This window comes from Anas acuta, chromosome 17 (assembly GCF_963932015.1).
Source record: "Anas acuta chromosome 17, bAnaAcu1.1, whole genome shotgun sequence".
NCBI classification, from domain to species: Eukaryota; Metazoa; Chordata; class Aves; order Anseriformes; family Anatidae; genus Anas; species Anas acuta.
In genome coordinates, this window is record NC_088995.1 from 1,534,403 (window position 1) to 1,552,381 (window position 17,979).

A 17,979-nucleotide genomic window follows, 5' to 3' on the forward strand; every position below is an offset into this window, starting at 1 on the left:
TTACTTCTCTTTGGCTTCAGCATCGAGCTCTGTCATTTGGTCCTCACGGGGCCAGCTGTGCAGTTCCAGTCCGGCTCACACCTCTGCTCCCTCCGTGCTGCTGCTTGCAGCTGACCACCGCCGCTTCAGCATCCCTCCCAGCGCCTCAGTGCCACTCCTCACTACAGGCATCCCCCCAGCCTGCAAGGGCCTCCCTCCCCTCGTGTGCCAAGCTGACTCTCTCCAGCCCAATCAGTTGATGGAGCAGCTCTCCGCGAAGCTTTTCAACTGCAGTTCCTCCTCGGACACCACCTCTGCTGCACAACTGACCTTCATGAGACATTTTGTGAGTGAAATCATTGTCCCTGTCAAACACAGACAACCATTCTCTATGGGGAAGAGGAGAAAAGGAAGTGCAAAGCATCGTTTTCCTTTGGAGCAGGTCTCAACACACCGATGCTCAATAAATAAATGGAGGATTAACAAAGTTATTCTGCAGCCAGTGGAATGTTTGCCAGGCAGATCACAGGAATTTCACAATGTCAATCACTTGCTTACAAGCTCTGGACCAAGAACATCAAGGTTATGTGGAGGTCTGTCCTACAGAAACCATCACCAGGTTTTGAGACGAGATCTGATGGAGATTGCCGGAGGCAAAGAGTGACACATCAAGACTGTGACCACTGTCTAAACAGGTCAGCTTCAGAACTTCCAAAGGATTTAGAAAGACTAAAGTGGACTATTTAAGAAAACAGTGTCAATGATGCACGGTATCTATGGAGGTATTACAGAATTCTTTCTAGAAGATTTGCTACAATCTATGTCAAAAGAAAGTCATCAGCAGATACCTAGAAATGTGCAACTTGATTGTAAGAGCTGTTATAAACCTTTGAATGTTAATATCCTGCTGGAAAAAAGAAGTACCTGTTTTGATCCTGGAGTTCCATCTGTCATCTCCTCTGTCAAGACCTCATTAGCATGCAAGTGAGATGTCACCCCAGCCACAGCCTCCAAGAAATTTCTTTGTCAAAGTCCACTAAATTAAATTAGCCAGTAGAGAGGGAAAGTGCACATTTCTGAATATACAGGTACCGAGGCTAAAAGTAGTTCCTACTGCTGAAGGCATATTGTCCAAGCTAAATGCAACACACGCTCACTTTTGCACCACAAAGTTTTTGAAAGGAGTCTCCATATTTGTGATTGAATTATATAGTTGTATGCTCTATAAAAATATTAGTTCAAAGTAATTATAGCATCACCTAGCCTATGGAAATGCACTACTCAAATATTTGCTAACGCAGTTAATAGAAATTGGAACTACATCTCTAGCTGCTAGCAGATCTATCACTACACCCACTAAGAATTAAAGTTACCTGGGTATCCATCTTGAATGCTGTTAAATTCAGCTGTTAACAATTATTCCAGCTAAACCATTCAAAAGGTGCTTTGAACTTGTTTAAGGTCCTTCGTAACACTGTGCAGCTGGGTAAGAGGCTACGTTCTCACCTGAACAGAATACCATTAATAATTTACGCTGGGAGTCAGGGACTTTGTCCTAGGGTACTTGCATAGGCATAGTGGCCACTTTTCCAAGATAAGAACTTGAAACTGTATATTCCTTGAGGTTACATTGCAGACACCGGTCAGTATAAACATTTTCTGTTACTTAGAACTACCAAAATAAGTGACTGCATATATCTGCTCTATTAAAACTGTCCCTGGGGTCAGCCCAACCCAGGACCATGCCAGTGTTGCAGACTGGCTGGTGGGTGCTCATCTGCTTGTCCAGAACCCTGAACACCAGAATCTGTAGGAGCTGACTGAAGCTGGAAGCTTTAAGGTTAATAATGCATATCCCCTTGTTATAGTATCTCTCTTCCCAGGTTGAGGCTAAGACATGCTTAAAAATTAAAAGTGCAGATATCCTACAAAGGAAGAACAGATGCTAAGACTACACATTAAACTTTAATGTGACTCCAACTCAGAAAGTCGATTTTACTAACTTTCCTGCATTACTGCAACCTCTATGATCTTGTAACCCTGCTGTATAATGTGCAGGGCACAGGTGTGGATACAGACTTACCCTAAATAGAACAGAATCAAAACAACGTTATAATGAATGAGTACTTGACACTCACATTCACATATTGTATTCTCTCTTTTTCTTCTGCAGGATCCTGATGTGTTGCAACCAGATCTAGTGACAGGCAGTCCTACCTCTGCTGGCATCCTCGTAGCACTGTCCTCACACTCAGTCCCACATATATGAGCTGATGAAAAATCAGACCTCGAGCTTCAAACAATTTCTACAGCATAAATAAAAAGACAGAGAGAACAATTATTAGTTTTTCAGGTTTATCTAGCCCGTTCCCCTTTATATATCACACAGAGCATCTAAAGTGCATGCGCATATTAATGTGGTGTCCATGCTCCCCCAATAAAGCAGCAATGTGCATAGCTATGTAGAACAAGGAATGATGAGTACTAACGTCAGAAAATTAAGCAGCAGCAAAGGTAATGCTAACAGTCCCGACTAACTTCTGTATCTTCTGTGTACATTTGCATCACAGGAAATACTGATAAATACTGATAAATATTGCAAAGCCACTTGATTTAGATCTTCAAGCACATTCCAGAAAAGAGAAATAAAAAAATAACATAGTATCACAGTATAATACATAGATGAAAAACATATGAACTTGCATTATTGACTTCAGTGCAGAAACCACTTAGGAAAATTCCTCAGTTTATGCTGGGCTAGTCATCAGACTGAACTTGAGTGTATCACCGAATGTTGTAAGAGATGGAAAAACAAAGAATGCTCATGCTTCTAAACTCTTGGAAGCAAGTGCTTACAACTACTGATCCCTTGCAATCACTTATTTTGCTGACAAAAGCTTTTGTGCCCATCCTCGTTCCAAAGTCACTGTCTTCACAAAGACAAGGCAGCACATTTTCAGAAGAATCGTACTGAGTGTTTATTTTAACGTGCACTCATGCTGTTACCTTGACCACCAACAAAAGCATTGTTACTCTTTCAGACAGTTACGACTTCAACGTTGCTACCAGCTATAATACCAAATAGATGTTTTCAGGCCATCACTTTTTGGTAAGGAACACTGAAGAATTGTTTCGCACAAAGTAGGATAAAGCAGACATGGAATTATAGGACAGAAGGAAATACTACTCTCTACTGACAAAGGCAAAATGACAATTAATTTTACTTGGAATCAATGCGCTGATAGGCAGATAGGAATGGGGCTCTTTGATAGGAAGAAAACAGTTTTTACAACTTAGTCTTAAGAATTTAACACAGAATCTTGGATTCCTTCAGCGTTCACACTGGTAAAAACAGAGATGTGAATATTGCACTGCATTCCCACTTGCACAATAGAACAGTAAGTCCATGCCTACAAATAGCTCATGGAGATACCTCACACAGGAAATCATTTTAATATGTTCTGTTTTCCCTGGACATAGTGCACTTGGGTAACTGGCCTCATTACAGAAGGAATATTTTAGCAGTTGGAAGTGGCTTCATGCTACAGTACCTTTGTGTAGAGAGATCACCTTCAGCGATTATTTATTTCAGGAGTTCAGATTGCTGCCTTCCTGTGACATGATGAATGACTTTTAAGTAACATAATATCTGGTTTCCTCCTCTTTCACACACCCATTTCATTGCCAGTTGTCTTTAGTGACCAGATCTAAAAGGATTGTTTGCAGTCAAAAGGGAAAGAGAAATTCTTTACCACATGCTCAGCCTCCTCTTGTTCATATTTAATTGAATTCCTGCTTGTTTTAAAATCGTTATCAATTATTCACCCTGAGCTCATTAACTCCAAACATCACAAGTATAAATAGGACTGCTCTGTTAAAAATCCCCAAATTTTCATTTTCCCTTTTAATCTGTTCTCTATGTAACAGTAAACTATTGAGTGAATTATATGGCTCTTTGCTGTATGTATTATTTAAAGCAAAGAGCAGGCCAGCAGACAAGGTACAAAAGTCCTGTGATGTTAGAAGGTAGCACGGGCAGATCCATCGGGCTGAGTCTCTCCCATCATTGTTGGGCCATTGATGGCTGAACAGCACTGAGAAAAAAAGTCCTGTCCTTTCCAAACAGCAGCTCAGACCTCTCTTTCTGCGTCAGTTTTAAGATTTGAAAAGAGTATTTTTGATTAGCTAAATTAAATCCTCAACGTGTTTTGTTTATAACCCACATTCTTCTCAAGCCAGTTGATATTACAACCACACAACATCAAATATTTCATGGTGCAAGACTCGTCCATCCCTGTAAGATCAATACACACTATTTTCACATGGCACCCAAGGTGCAGCCAGCAACCCCAGCAATGCTGAGCTGAAGATGTGCTGTCTGTACACAGTGCTACTTGACAGAGCCTCTGCAGTCACTCAGACAGTCAGAAGGCCTTAACCTTTAAAGCCCTGCTGAAAAGAGAATGTTACAAACAGAAGCCTTTTTTTTTTTTCTTTTTGTTTTCTTGCAATTCTTTAGTATCAGTCCGGTGTGGCCATGACAATCCATGAAGTTTTTGTAGCCACTGGGTAGTTTTGTGCAAGCAATGGAATTGTGAACATATCCCATTAAAAACTTCATCTTCACAAAGCAATCGAGAAATCCATACAAATATGACACATCCTACTGAACACTTCACCGAATGCCTCAGTTCTCCTACCTGTTTAATGGGACTTGGTTTACATTTGAATTCTTACTGCCATTGCTCAGAATGGTATTTGGAAGCTTTAAAATCCAGGATAACCTACCTTCTTGTGGTCTGTGTCTCAGAGTCTTTTCATGGATTTATTCTTTTGAAATAAATGTATCCTTTTGCTTAAACTTGAAATTAGAGCAAATTTCTTAGACCAAGGATTCCAAGTTTCACCCTAAACTGGAAAGCATTCAGACAGAAATATACCAAATAAGCAATGCCGTGGCTTGACTGTAGTGCTGAAACATACACAAGGTAATTAGCCTGACAAATATGGAAGCAATTTTTTTAGCTTTGTTCTTCTGCTAGCAACAGAGGGGGTGACACATGAAGTATTTTAGCTCTGTAGCTGAACGGAGTCATTATGCCCACTGAACGTATGACAACAATGCAGTACAAAGCAAGCATAGATATATAAAATAAAATTAAAAACAAAACAAAACGACACAGAAACTGGTCTGCTTTTCAGGATCTGAACCACTTGGGTCTACCTCATCTTGGTCTGTCCATAGCATTGTGCTGTATCCCACAAACACACCCTGAAAGCTTCACCTCCACATCTGTAAAACACATTCTTCTTCCTTGCATGGTCGCGGTGAATATTCAAATGTGAATTGTTGGTAATGTATAAGGAAGCCATTAAAAATGCCAAAGATAGATATAAGGTTTCTGGGGGCACATAAAGTTGTAATAAATCTGTTCCAAACTCACTTCTCACGCAGGTCACTAAATCTGTGCCTATAATATTAGGAGTGTGCTGGCTAACTGGCCACTAGCTATACAAAAGCCTTTTCTCTCCAAGTTCAATCAAAAGGACAACAGCATATGACAGACCCCTTGTATCTTTTGGTATTTTAGCCTGTCACAGCAGGGACCTCCTGCAGTGCTAGGAAAAGAGAGTTTTTTTGCTGGCCAAGCTAAAGCTAACAAAAATACCTAATGAGTAGAGGAGCTGAGAAGCTCATGCATTTAGCTATGTCTAAAGTAGCTTGTGCATACTGAATGTGGGCATGAAAAATTAATTCCAGGGATCCTATTGGATATGCTTTCAGATGACTGTTTGTACTAAAAAAAATACTATTTTCTGTAATGCTTTTTACTTCAATTAAAAATATTTTTGTGGAGAAATTATACACAATCACCAACTCCATTTTCTCCTTATAACAGGGGGAAGGGAACTTCTGCCCTGCCACCTAAACACTGTCAGTGCCTTATGTCTGGCAGGCTTCTGCTCTGCCCTTCCTCTCTCTAGCACCGGTTTCTCTCCCTGCTGATAATCTCCATCCCTCTCACGTGTACCACATTTTTTCACCCATCTACGCCAATTTCCCACCAATTCAGCCCAATTAATTCAGAGGGGAAGAAGACAAGATGGTTTGAGGAGCTCTATGCAGTGTGGCTACACCTCAGGAGAAGGAAGTGCTGCGAAGTGGAGTTACAGAAGCCTTGTCCTGTCCTGGGAAAGGATGAACTGAACACACTGGAAATGCTGTGCTGCTGCAGCTGCTGGATTTGCAAGGGTGCTGCAGTGCACAAGAAGGCCAGATAACATGGACTTGTCTGTGCAGCCACAAGGAGCACCGTGGCACAGAGTCTTGGGGTGTATGGGGTAGGGAGATGTGGCAGCATGAAGCCGTATGAGGCTAATATTGGTGTCCCCCCACCAATGTTACCTGAGATTCCTATCAGACTTTCAGCACGGAAAATATTCCCTACTGTTGCTCTAAAATATAACGTGCATCTCTGCAAATGAAATAAATTGAAATGAAAATTAAAAACTCTAACGGCATCTAACAGCAGAAAGGAAATGCATTCCATAGGAGGAATGACGGTAGGGCAGACTTTTCACGTGTGATGGCACCATTGCTTGAAAAAAGCAGAGCAGGGAAAAAGAGCTAGAGGTTCTGTCTAGGATAATAAACAAACAAACAAAAAAAGTATTAATTCAGATGTTAGTTTATGCTCCAAGTATAACATGCTTCAGAAGAAATTTTAGAGACAGCTAAGAGATGGCAGAACTGACATTTGTTCTGGAGTGGATGCCTATGCTCAAGCCAAGAAAAGCAGTTAGAATGCTGGTTACAGTGACTATATAAACGTTGGGTAATCCTTGTTCTTTTTCTCTAGGACAAACTCAGCCTATAGGCTTGATGACATAATTTCCATGACTAACTATTTGTTAATTAAACTCACAATATATAACTATTAAATGCAAGATGATTGAGCTCTTAAGAAGTCTAGTCACTACGGTTCCAAACAGACGGATATTTGTCTTGGATTCCTAAACTTACACATTTTGTGAAAGAAATGTCCAGTTTGATTTTGTTTATGTTTGGCACATCCCATTCGGAAAGTTTTGTAGTTTATGTATTTTTCCTTCAAGCAAACCTGAAGAGGAAGCTAAAGCAAATGCAAATATATTACTGCAAATGTACTTAGAAGGAAGTATCTGTTAACCTCACCTTTTAAAGGAAAATCCAGTATTTAATCAAAGCCTTCTGTAACTAGGAAACTTGGTTCCAAAGTCTTCAATCCAAAGAGGAGTATCACTGGTGGATTACTTGCTTGAATGACATATTCTGGCAAAGCTAAAGATTTAGTAAAAATTGACATCTTGCATTCCACTGTTGACTCACTATATGCTGCTAAGAAAGAACACAGAGAAGGGCTTTACAAACTCTTGTATGACTTAAGACTACTAGAGTAAGGCTTGTGAGACTGACCCCTTCATCAGTGTGGATTGGTATGTTCCTTCCTAGCCAAAATTCAGTACGTAACCATTTATAATATCTAGAGTATCACGCATCTGTGTAACAGGATGGTTTAATTCTGTCTTTAGTCAGGGGTGTCCTTACAGAAAAACGCTACTTGATAATTAAAAAATATTGGCTTAATGACAGAAACAGAATAGGTTCTCTGTTATGAAGTGGTAAAAATGCCTTTGTTGAGGTATAAACAGATATGTTAATTTTAAAGTTCTAAATAAAACTTCCACTTAGGAGTTTTGGGGAAACTTTCAGTATTTTCTTATATTTGCATGATCAGTGACTGAAAATCTGTTTAAAACTATGTTAACCATTCTGTATGAAGCTATCACCAAAAGGGCTAAGTTTATAAGAGAATAAAGAGTTGTTCACCACCCCCTCATGCCTACATTTTCCATTTCCCTATAAAAGTATATGTAGTGATAAGGTACAACAGGTGCTTGATCAGCTCAGATACTAATTAACCTACATATCATCATGCAATATGCAAGTTTTAAATAATGTAGAGCTCAAAGCAATAAAACTATGTAAAAGTGAAGCCTGGAAACAAAAACTGTTGTTTCATTAAACTTAAAATACAATTTGACTCTACCATACCAATGCATATGAGCTATCTGCATTAAATTGTGTTTAATTTAACTCTAGAACTATAGGGCCCAATTAAAAATAATGAGGCCTGTCTCCAACTGTCAGGCTCAATTAGAGATAATGGGAACTGATAGTTCCTGGAATAGATTCATTTTTGTCTGATAGACGAACTGGGGCAGGGGTCTTGGCAGGGGTCATTGGAATAGACCTGGCAACAAAACATGGGTCACTCAAGCTTAAGGAGTCTTAAGGAACCCAGTTATTAAATAAGGAAGTAGGAAGTAAATCAAATCCAAAAGCACATGAATAACCCCAACAGATTCTCTTTTTCTGTTACATACACATATATTTCAATTCATCTAATCATTAAACTGCCCACTTTACCCGAACAAAATATATATCACAGAAAAGTTAAACCTCTTTGATAAGATAAAAGAAAAACTGGAAAAATAAACGCCTAACTTCAAATTCCAGTACCAGTTTTCAACAGTGTAGAAGGACCAATATTTTTATGTGATGTACCAAAGATTTTACTAAAATGGCTGAGCTTTTATTTTATGCATTACAAAAAACAAAACTAGGAAAGATAATTTGGATATACAAGAAACCTAGCATCTTGGTAGATGTTACTTATGACGAACAGAGTACTTCCTCTTCAGCCTAAGCAATAAACATAGGAAAAATATATCAGCTGTTGCTAAGCACTTCCAAAGATGTCATTGAACAGTCAGGCAAATTCAAAAATGTGCCTGAGAGCAAAGAAGCCATTTGTCCCTGAAGAAACATGAATGGATGATACAGCCCCTGACAACTTTTAGGCACTAGACAGTAGCTGTCATTTTAGATGAGTAATTAATCTTGAACTGAGAGGGAGATGCAGAGCACTGTTGACTGTTTATTCGGCTACAATGACAGTCAGCATCTGTTAGAACCACTTTTCCCCTGCCTGGAATTCATAACCTCTCTGAGGCAAAGCTTGCCTGTGCATCTATTGTCAGCAGCAATGACTCTGAAGTTCGTGTTGGGCAATCCTGACGTGCTGTGCCTTGGCTCGCCTTTTGTTTCTCTGTGAAGACACTTTTTTAATCTAATGATATCTTTCTCAATGTCTAACGATGCTCGTGCAACATGCTGCCAATGGCATTTTATCCTCTGGTCCCCTCCCCCCTTACATGTACAGGCCTGCAAAGTCATGCTTTGCATTTTAAATCTGTTCTCTGTGACTTCTGAAGAAAGAATAGTTGAGCATTTGAGCTTCTCCACAATGAGCCTTACTCTTTGTGCTGAAAGAATGCACAAATTTATAATTTGATCCATTATTTTCCTTCATGCTTCCCTTCTTGTACACTAAGAACATTGAGAAGAGACCCTCTACGGCCACATTAGACCGCCACAAACACGCTGCTAAAACATGGTGTAGAGCTACTGGCAATACAAAGGACCACTTTTTTTTTTTTCCTTCTTCCATGCACATTTTTAATCCCCAGAAAGCATTATTACCTACATTTATTGTTGCACCCTTCAGCTGGAAGAATCAGATGTTTTGCTAGCTTCATTTTCAGTTGAGTCTTATGACTTTGGTTCATTTTCATATTCCTCTGTCTCGTTCTCATCCTGCGAGTCTCACAGGTATATAACACCTTTGAAAGACAAATTTAAGCATCATGAAAAACTGTAACAATTAAATTCACTTCATCATGTCAGATATTTAAAGTGGGGTAGCATATTGAAGTATGAAGATTTAATACGTAGTTGAATTTAATTCCCAACTTTGAAGGGAGTTCAAGGCACTCATAACACAAAGATGCTGTATTTCCCAAGCAGTTGATCTGGAAGAGGTTTCTTACAGTTCAGTTTCTGCAACATTGCAAAGTCAAAGCCTAGTTTTCTTAAGTGTTACCATTAGGATTCGTGGAAGCAAGTCAAGTTGAATTCATCATTTTTTTGCTGTAAGGAAATGTATTTATTTTTTCCTTCATTGCAATAGCAAATTTTTGATATATTTGCATTTCTACAGCCTCTTCTATCAAAGTACCTGAACATTTTATAAAAAACTAATGAAGTCCTAGCACAGAAATAACAGACATTATCTGCTTTACAAAATAATTAGCCACGCCACAGATCACGTTATGCTACTCTCTATTTTTATATTGCAGAACTCATCTAACCAGTTATTTCTGTGAGTAATTCCAAATAACGCATTTTTTCAGGAATTGAAGTTCATGTTTTCAACACCATGCAGCAAATCTGTTTCTAGTTTTGTTGTTCCTGACTTGGTTGTCTAGTTCAATTCAAAGCCTGGTATTCAGCAGTGTTTGACACGTGCTGATAATGGGTTACTAACTTAATTAGCAAAGACATACAGTATGAGTGAATACTTCAGAAAATGTGAAAATCTGTGATTATGCAAGGCTATACGTATGGTCTATGACAGCACTAGGAAAAGAGCTGTATTTCTGCTGTGTTACTTGCAATCATTTAAATAAAAATATAATATTAACAACAATAATAAACTAGTTTCCAGACTTGTTGGTCCTCCAGTTGCTCTTTATTCAGGAGCTCATTTTCTTTCCCAGCTTCCCCCCAGCTCTCCTGAGTTACCCTTGCAGCAGGACAAGCAGCAGAGGCATCCCAGAGGACGTGGGTACTGCAGTAGCCTGGAACAAGCAACAGGGGATGTTGCTGGATCAGAGCCTGCAGCACAAACAGGCTGAGAGCCTGCTCCTCTGAGCTGCTGCATGCTGGAGACCCCAAAATGACCACAGCCTAAATTCTCTCAGATTGCTTTTTCCATGCAAAACATAAAACCAATGAGAAAGAACAAACCATCTGATTCCTTCAGTGCACCTGTACTCAATATACATGGGAAACAACAAGAAAATGAAAAAGGTGAGGAGAAATGGCATTTGGATTAGATTTCTTTTTTTTTTTCAATCTTCACCTGAAATGAAGACAATGAAACCCAAATATGAAGCACTAAAAGACAGTTTGTAAACTTTGTGAAAATTCCTAGTTCTTAGGGATGAGAATGAATACACCGAACTTCCACTTGCCGAGTTGGCCAGGCATTAATATTCTAATGCTAAGTAAAAGCAAAATAAATAAATAATTTTTAAAAATAAATAAATAAATAAATAAAAATCACTTCTCTTTTTGGCTTGCAAAATGGTGCTACATATTTATAGAGCGCTGAAGTAAAAGCAAAGCCAAATGCCATCTGACAGATTTCAGTGTATGTGTATCAAATGTATGTGTATTCCATCTAAAAGATAGTGTTATTTATGGTTAATTCCGCCTCCCTCATGAAACCAGAGTTTCTTCTGACTTCAGTGGCCAGGCCTAGACCCTTGGTTTCTTTTCAATTTCACAATAAAATCAGCTCACTGTAGCTTGACGGCATAATCTTTCTTAAGGGGCTCAGAGTGCATATGCCTGACTTTCTTCAGCAGGTGCATCTTCAGAATCGATTTCTGCTGCTCCACAGAATGCCCTTAATTTGGAATAAAAAGTGAGATGTTGCTATCGCTTAAATCTGAAGACTGTCACCACTAGAATAATCAAACATTTATCTTACACTGGCATTTGAAGAGGTTTCAAAATACAAAGAAACTCAGCAGGCAGTCGATGAATTCCCCTGGCCCCATCCTAAAAAAAAAAAAAAAAAAAAAAAGAAAGAAAAAAAGAAAACATTACTGAGGAAAGAGAAAGAGACACACAATTCATCTTGAAGATACCGGAGGTTTTCTTTTTTCCTGTTGAGTGGTTCTAGTTTTGAACAGGCTATGCTGGAGTGCATCATAGCACCGGGGCACCTCCCACCATTCACTTGGTCACCTCCGTACTGTAGCAGAAACTGCCAAACAATCAGTTTATTCTCTTGTGATAGTAACCCAGGAAACAAATCTATGATGACACTGTTACATGCATTCGTGAACTTCGTGGCCTTGTAGGTCACTGGACAAATCTCTCTAAACTGAACTGTTGACAGTTCTTTGCAGGGTTCCCCACAGGAAACTGAAGGTTAATTGACCATTCTTTCAAACCATGAAATGCTTTTGAAAATGTTAGTTTTAAGTCTCGTAGCCTAAAATCTGATGAAACAGCGTGTCTGTACTGTGGGCTCTTCTAATTACTGAAATTTTAGATTTTGGTCAGGGAAGGTGCAGAAATGGTTTAATTAGATTTCGGTGTCACTGTGATATTGTTTAGAACAGAGATGCTGAGGTAGCAAGACACCTGCCAGAGAAGCTATTTATAATAGAACTGACCACTTCTTGCTTATGGTAATTTGGTGATGGCCTTATTAAGGGAAGGGACCATACATTTTCAGTCTTAGATCCTTAGAAAAATATGTATGTGCTTATCTTTGCTCCTGTGGATTGTCTCACTGATGTTACAGGAATTATCACACTGTTGGTTTCTGCAGAATGCTTCCACCTGTAAAATCAGAGCTATGCAAATACTCACGTAGCCAGAATGAGAAATTCCAGAAAACAGCCAGTGCTCTTCAATGACTGGAAGGAAAGTAGGTTTGCTTTATGAGGTACAACACAGGCAAAAAAAAAAATGTTTATATATTCACTTAAGACCTGCAGAAGCTACGAAGAAAATGGATATCAAATATTCAGTCCTTTACCATGCTGTATTTGAGCTTTACACACTGACGGTACTACCCTGACATCCTATGGTGTTATTTTTTATTTGAAATAAAATGATGATCAGAAGTCAGGGTAACGGTGTTTTAATCCCAACTGTTTACACCAACAGATTTTCATCATATATCTAAGTACAGACGATGCCACCTTCCACACACGCTGTACTAATTGTTATCCACACCGCCGTATCTGCAGACAACAGAATGGTTTGAGGAGGCCGTTTTAGCCTCCATCCTGATTTTTCTCATTTCTCGATGCTTGTATTAGATGCTATATCTCTGAAAGTAACTATTTTGCTTGAGGCTATTCAGATACGCACTGAAACTACATTTCGGAGAGATCACTTTCTTGTTAATGAAATTTCGAGGGTTAAAATTTGCTAACAGACAGCGATAAAGGCAATTACGTTGGACATTTGAAGTGGTGGAACACGTGCCAGCCAACCAGAAATCTCTTGTCACAACACTTGCTTCATAATATTGTATATAACAACCATTGTGCTGCACAATTACACTATCTATAAACTATGTTTTGCCCCCAAATAGATATGTATCAAGGCAAAATACTCTCGTAGTCCACTCACACAGATATAATTGTGCAATGCTTAGGCTTAAGTGGATAAATTATGAACAGATTGGCAGGGTTTGGGTTTCCTAGTGGGCCCGTTTTTGTGGTTTTGCCAGCTCTTAAAGTGCATATAATAATGGCTCTGTATTATCTGTGGTACTGTGGCATTGAGAAGCCCCAGGCCCATTCTTTCAGGCACTCTGTAAAAATACAGCAGTGAGATCATTTCAGCCTCCAAAGAAATTACCTGTCAAATGCATGGCTTCATTTAGCACTTTAGTATAATTCTAAGACACATGTAAGTACAATAAGAAAGGTTGAGGTTGTGGTAAACAGATCAGCTATCTCTATTTTTTTCTAAACTTTAGCATTCTTCATTAACATGCTATTCTAAAAACAACATCTTAATCCATAAAAATATACCAGCAAAGCAGTTTCCCCTTTCTGATGACACACCTTACCCTAGCTCACCCGGATTCAGTATGATGGGTTTTGTTCCTAAGTATTAACAATTTCACATTCAGATCAGTGAGTAGGCTACACAGGGCAATGATATCACCTTCATGAGGATAAAGATTAATTTCTTACAGGCCAGACTACCAACTCTTCACAGAGAGCACGACAACTGAATAAAGAACACCAGGAACTAGTTTTAGTAAGAAGGGCAGTGATGGTTAGAAGCTGCCAAACTCCTACCACAGGAATCACTTTCTTTGTTGCCTAAAGACACAACACAAAACAAAAAGGAAATAAGAAGAGACGTAATCTCCTTAGAAATTAAAAAAGGCATCTTAACAGGTGTATAAAGCAGGTTTCTCTGTGTTTGGGATATGAGTTGTAGAACTTTAAACTGTAAAGGCATTTTAAAATGTAGCTTTTTCTGGCCAAGTCAGGCACTAGGACCTCCAGTGTGTTTTCCTTACCTTAGCCATGAGGAAGGCCTTTTTGTCCGTTACATCCATGCATGTAATCAGTGATTGTGCCCATTGTAAAACTCAGATTCACCATCTGTACGCTCCCAAGTGGCTAGACGAGAACTAAAACCCCATCCCTATGGGATTAATCTGCAATTTCACACTAAATGATTTTTAAGAATAATTTGTTACGATACAGTATTCTAAAAAAAAAAAAAAGTCGGTGCTTTTGCATTTTAATAAAAGGAGGAAGCTTGTAAGTTTCCTATATTTAAATGGGTTGTACGAAACCCACTTTCACTTTAGTTTCATTTAGACATGAAAATGTCTAAGGAAAAGTTCCTTTTGGTAATTGAAACAGTTGCTTTTTATTTCTGAGGGAAAAAATGCAAAACCAAATTCATGATCTGTGCGCTGAGAAGGGGATAAAGTGAAAATTATTTCTGGTTTTGTTCTGGGTCTGGGACTTTGCATCATTAAGCTGCAGTTTATAATGTAAAGAGAATATTTCAGTTTTGTACTAAGGGGAATGAAGGGATGAATTGTAAAGGCACTGGGTGGAGGTAAAGAATCCACTTTCACATAAAACAAAGCTGGCTTGAAGTGTGCAAGGAAATTATTCCTTTTTTAAGAAGCATGGTCTGCTTTTAGAAGCACCTCATTTCACCAAGGAGAGGGCACTGATCTTAGTTTTTACCTTTTTTTTTTTGTCTCCACACATTTTAGATACCCAGCCGAGAAGGATGAAAACTACAACCAGAGAACATGCCAAGCCAGGACTAAAAGACTGAGGGTCTGGGCATGTTAAAGTCCTTTTACAAAAACGATGATGTAAAAACATGAAGCAGCTTTTCAGCCTTTCTGCATTCAACTGTGATAACCAGTCCAAATTGGTTTGAGGAAGGGGAAATATTTTGATTTTATAGCCTGACTAGATGGAACACAGAGGTCATCAAAACCTTCACTGAGTTATCACAGATAACTTTTGAGGGTTCCTCAACTCTCCCTTGCTTTTTCTGACTTACCTCCTAAAATATACTTGAGAGTGAGGAAAATAAAACTTTAGTTACTCCAAAGAAGGGAAGAATTTAGTTGCTGAGCATTATGGTATTTTAAAGGCTACATGTGGTTTTCCATGCCCCAAAATAAATTAGATAGAATCTGGCAGAACAGAAGTACCTAACACATTATTTGCTAATATTCACTACACAAATAGCTTCAATTGTGTCAGGTGCACTTGACCCATTCTTTAACTTAGACAAGACTATAAACAAAAACAGTAATTGTCCACATCCTGTATTCTCTCATTTTAAAACGTGTAAAAGGAACCCAGCTAATGTGTGTAAGAAAACCATACACAACAATATCCCTTTTCTTGCTATTGTCATGCTATTCTCAGACTGCACAATACCTTCAGTGTAACATTAACTGTGTGAGAAAACACTTAAAACATGGGAAAAATGACTACAGTCAGTCTCTGAATCCAATCATCAACTTGCAGTTTACCTGCATTCAAACTTCAAGATGCCATCTCTTAATACAAAAGAATCAAAGAATTTCTGAAGAAAAACATAAGGAGATAACAGAAAATGAAACAAAACAAACAACAACAAAACAAACAAAACATAGTAACTTCTAAGGCCAGTTGTTTATTGAGGAAACTTTGTGTTTTAAAACTGTTTCATAGGTTTAACAATGTTTCAGCTGGTAACTGGCAAACTCTACCACCTGCTCTGCTTAACAGTAGTGAAAACACCAGCCTGCAAGTAATTATGTTTGTGTTTGGCAAGGAGTACTACAGGTTACTTTCATGGAGTCAAAGAGTAATTTAGGTTGGAAGGGATCTCCAAAGGTCTCTGCACAAAACCTCTGCTCAAAGCAGGGCCAAAGCAGACTGATTTGATCAGAGCTCTGTCCAGCCAAATTTTAAAAGTATCTCCAAGGGCTGAGATTCACCATCCTTCTGTGCCCTTGTGAAAACTTCTTCATAATGTTTAACCAGAACTTTCCTTGTTGCAACTTGCTAAGTACTCTTCTCTGTGTTTGGTGAACTAAGCTCTTTATCCCTTTACATTTCAGTTTAAGCTCCCCTAGTGAGCAAGACAGGTACAAACTACCTACCCGTCTACTTCATACCTGTTATAATCCGGCCTTTCCAAGCAGGAGGTATGCAAATCACCTGAATGAGAGAAACAAATCTGTACGTTATATGCATTACTACAAGGAAACCAGCCGAGCAGAAAGTTCAACACAATGGCCAAAGTGAATTCTCAGGAATTCTAAAAGAAATATCATGTTTTATCTTTACCTCTCCTACAAATATTTTAGCTACAGGAACAAAAAAAAAAAAAAAAAAAATGTTTTTAAGTTGCAAGGTAAGATTATAAAGACTGTAGGTAGACCTTAAGTTAAAAAACAAACAAACAAAAAAAAATTAGTAAAACATATCACTGCAATTTAGGAAACACTTGCAACTGTGCGAAATCTATGCCTTAGGCTCCAGCAGTACTGTTACTTTTTTTAATGCTCCTATTTGGCTCTCCAGATGTGCCTGGGATAGGCCCTGCTGCTAAGAAGTATTGATTACTCTCCATTTCTATTGACAGTAATTAACAGAGGGAGTTTTGATGCTCATCAAAGTGAACAGATTCTCATTAAGAGCAGAAGAAAAGATCTCCCCTGCCTTCACATTCCATTCCCTCTGTACCACATGGCAAACTGTCAGGCACAAGCAAACAGATTTCTCATGAGATCTGCATTTTCATTCCACACATGTAAAGTGTTTCCACACTTACACTTTATGCAAAGCCCGAACAACACGGTTTCATCACTGATTTCAAACCGCTTCCACGCAGAGGCCACCTTTCATGACAAGTAAGGTAGAGACCTGTTTCGATGGGGGATTTAGGGGAAGAATAATCTGGTAAAGCAAATCAAGACCCGACAAGCCCAGGCCAATATTTTCTGGGTTTGCCCCTCCACTGGCACTTTTTTTGCCTGTGGTTCAGGCGTTTTGCTCCCATCTCTTATGTGGAGGTAACACTGGCCTAACCTCACACCTTTACAGTTCACTTTTGGATGGTGTAGCATGCTTAAAAACATTGAAGAAAGAGGTACAAGTGTGAGTTAGGTTAAACTCTTAAACTCCACAGGCACCCCCAGCAGGGAGAGCAGCTTCCCCTCAGCCCCCTTCAGAGGCAAGGCGAAGGGGGGGGGGGGGGGGGGGTTCCCCTCACCCATTTCGTTTTAATTTTTTAAGGTTTCGCTTCTTTAGGCGCCCCTCCGGAGCCCCCTCGGCCTGCTTTGTACCCGACCCCGGCCACCCTTCTCCCCTCCGGGCCTTTCTCCTCAGAGCCCCGGCGCCTCCCCGCGGTGTGCCCGCCTTTGGGCCCGCCTGACGGAGGGCTCGGGGCCGCCGCTCGCGGGCACCTTCCCGCGGCCGGCCGGGGGGTGGAGGCCGGGCTGAGGAGCTGGCGGGCCCGGCGGCGGGCAGAGCGGGGCTGCGGGCGGGGAGAAGGAGAAGAGAGGGAGAGGAGAAGGAGAGGAGGGCCCAGGGCGCTGCCTCCTCACCGAGAAGGGACCGGAGGAGGCTTGGGGGGGGTCCCTCAGGGGGTCTCCCCCCCACACCCGCCGCTTTGAAGGCGCTGAGGCGGCTCGGTGGGTGCGTGTCCCCCCCCCCCCCCCCAGTACTAAACGCCCCCAGAAAGTTGCGAGAAGTTGGTTATTTATTTTTAATTAATTACTTTATTTACGAAACTCGGCTCGTTTAGCGTTAATC

General features: G+C 39.8%; 1 protein-coding gene and 3 long non-coding RNA genes across 9 annotated transcripts in view; 1 reads left to right on the forward strand and 3 right to left on the reverse strand.

Annotated features, from left to right (window-relative positions):
* Window positions 1-1,309, reverse strand: part of MYO1H (myosin IH) — a 34,010-nt gene extending 32,701 nt beyond the window's left edge. For 2 of the 3 annotated variants that reach the window (XR_011088557.1, XM_068654089.1), the window contains exon 1: window positions 904-1,309. Coding sequence is in view for 2 of the 3 variants with exons in the window: in XM_068654089.1 (XP_068510190.1) it covers window positions 904-933 (30 nt within the window). In the remaining variant the exon portion in view is untranslated. The remainder of the gene's footprint in view (window positions 1-903) is intronic. The other variant, XM_068654087.1, reaches the window with a different exon arrangement.
* On the forward strand, window positions 1,230-2,333 carry LOC137841317 (uncharacterized). Its single transcript, XR_011088558.1, has 2 exons — window positions 1,230-1,621; window positions 2,153-2,333. It is a non-coding gene; the product is annotated as an uncharacterized lncRNA (long non-coding RNA).
* LOC137841318 (uncharacterized) lies at window positions 2,118-3,750 on the reverse strand. The gene is made up of 2 exons (XR_011088559.1): window positions 3,531-3,750; window positions 2,118-2,285 (listed from the first exon to the last, which is right to left on the reverse strand). It is a non-coding gene; the product is annotated as an uncharacterized lncRNA (long non-coding RNA).
* A 3,431-nt stretch (window positions 3,751-7,181) lies between these two features.
* Window positions 7,182-17,943, reverse strand: LOC137841115 (uncharacterized). 4 transcript variants are annotated; one of them, XR_011088452.1, is made up of 7 exons: window positions 17,772-17,943; window positions 16,997-17,088; window positions 16,338-16,380; window positions 12,533-12,579; window positions 11,640-11,710; window positions 9,570-9,705; window positions 7,182-7,357 (listed from the first exon to the last, which is right to left on the reverse strand). It is a non-coding gene; the product is annotated as an uncharacterized lncRNA (long non-coding RNA). The 4 variants fall into 4 exon arrangements; XR_011088451.1 differs by lacking the exon at window positions 7,182-7,357 and adding an exon at window positions 8,386-8,725; XR_011088453.1 differs by lacking the exons at window positions 7,182-7,357; window positions 12,533-12,579 and adding an exon at window positions 8,386-8,725.
* Between the last annotated feature and the right edge of the window lie 36 nt (window positions 17,944-17,979).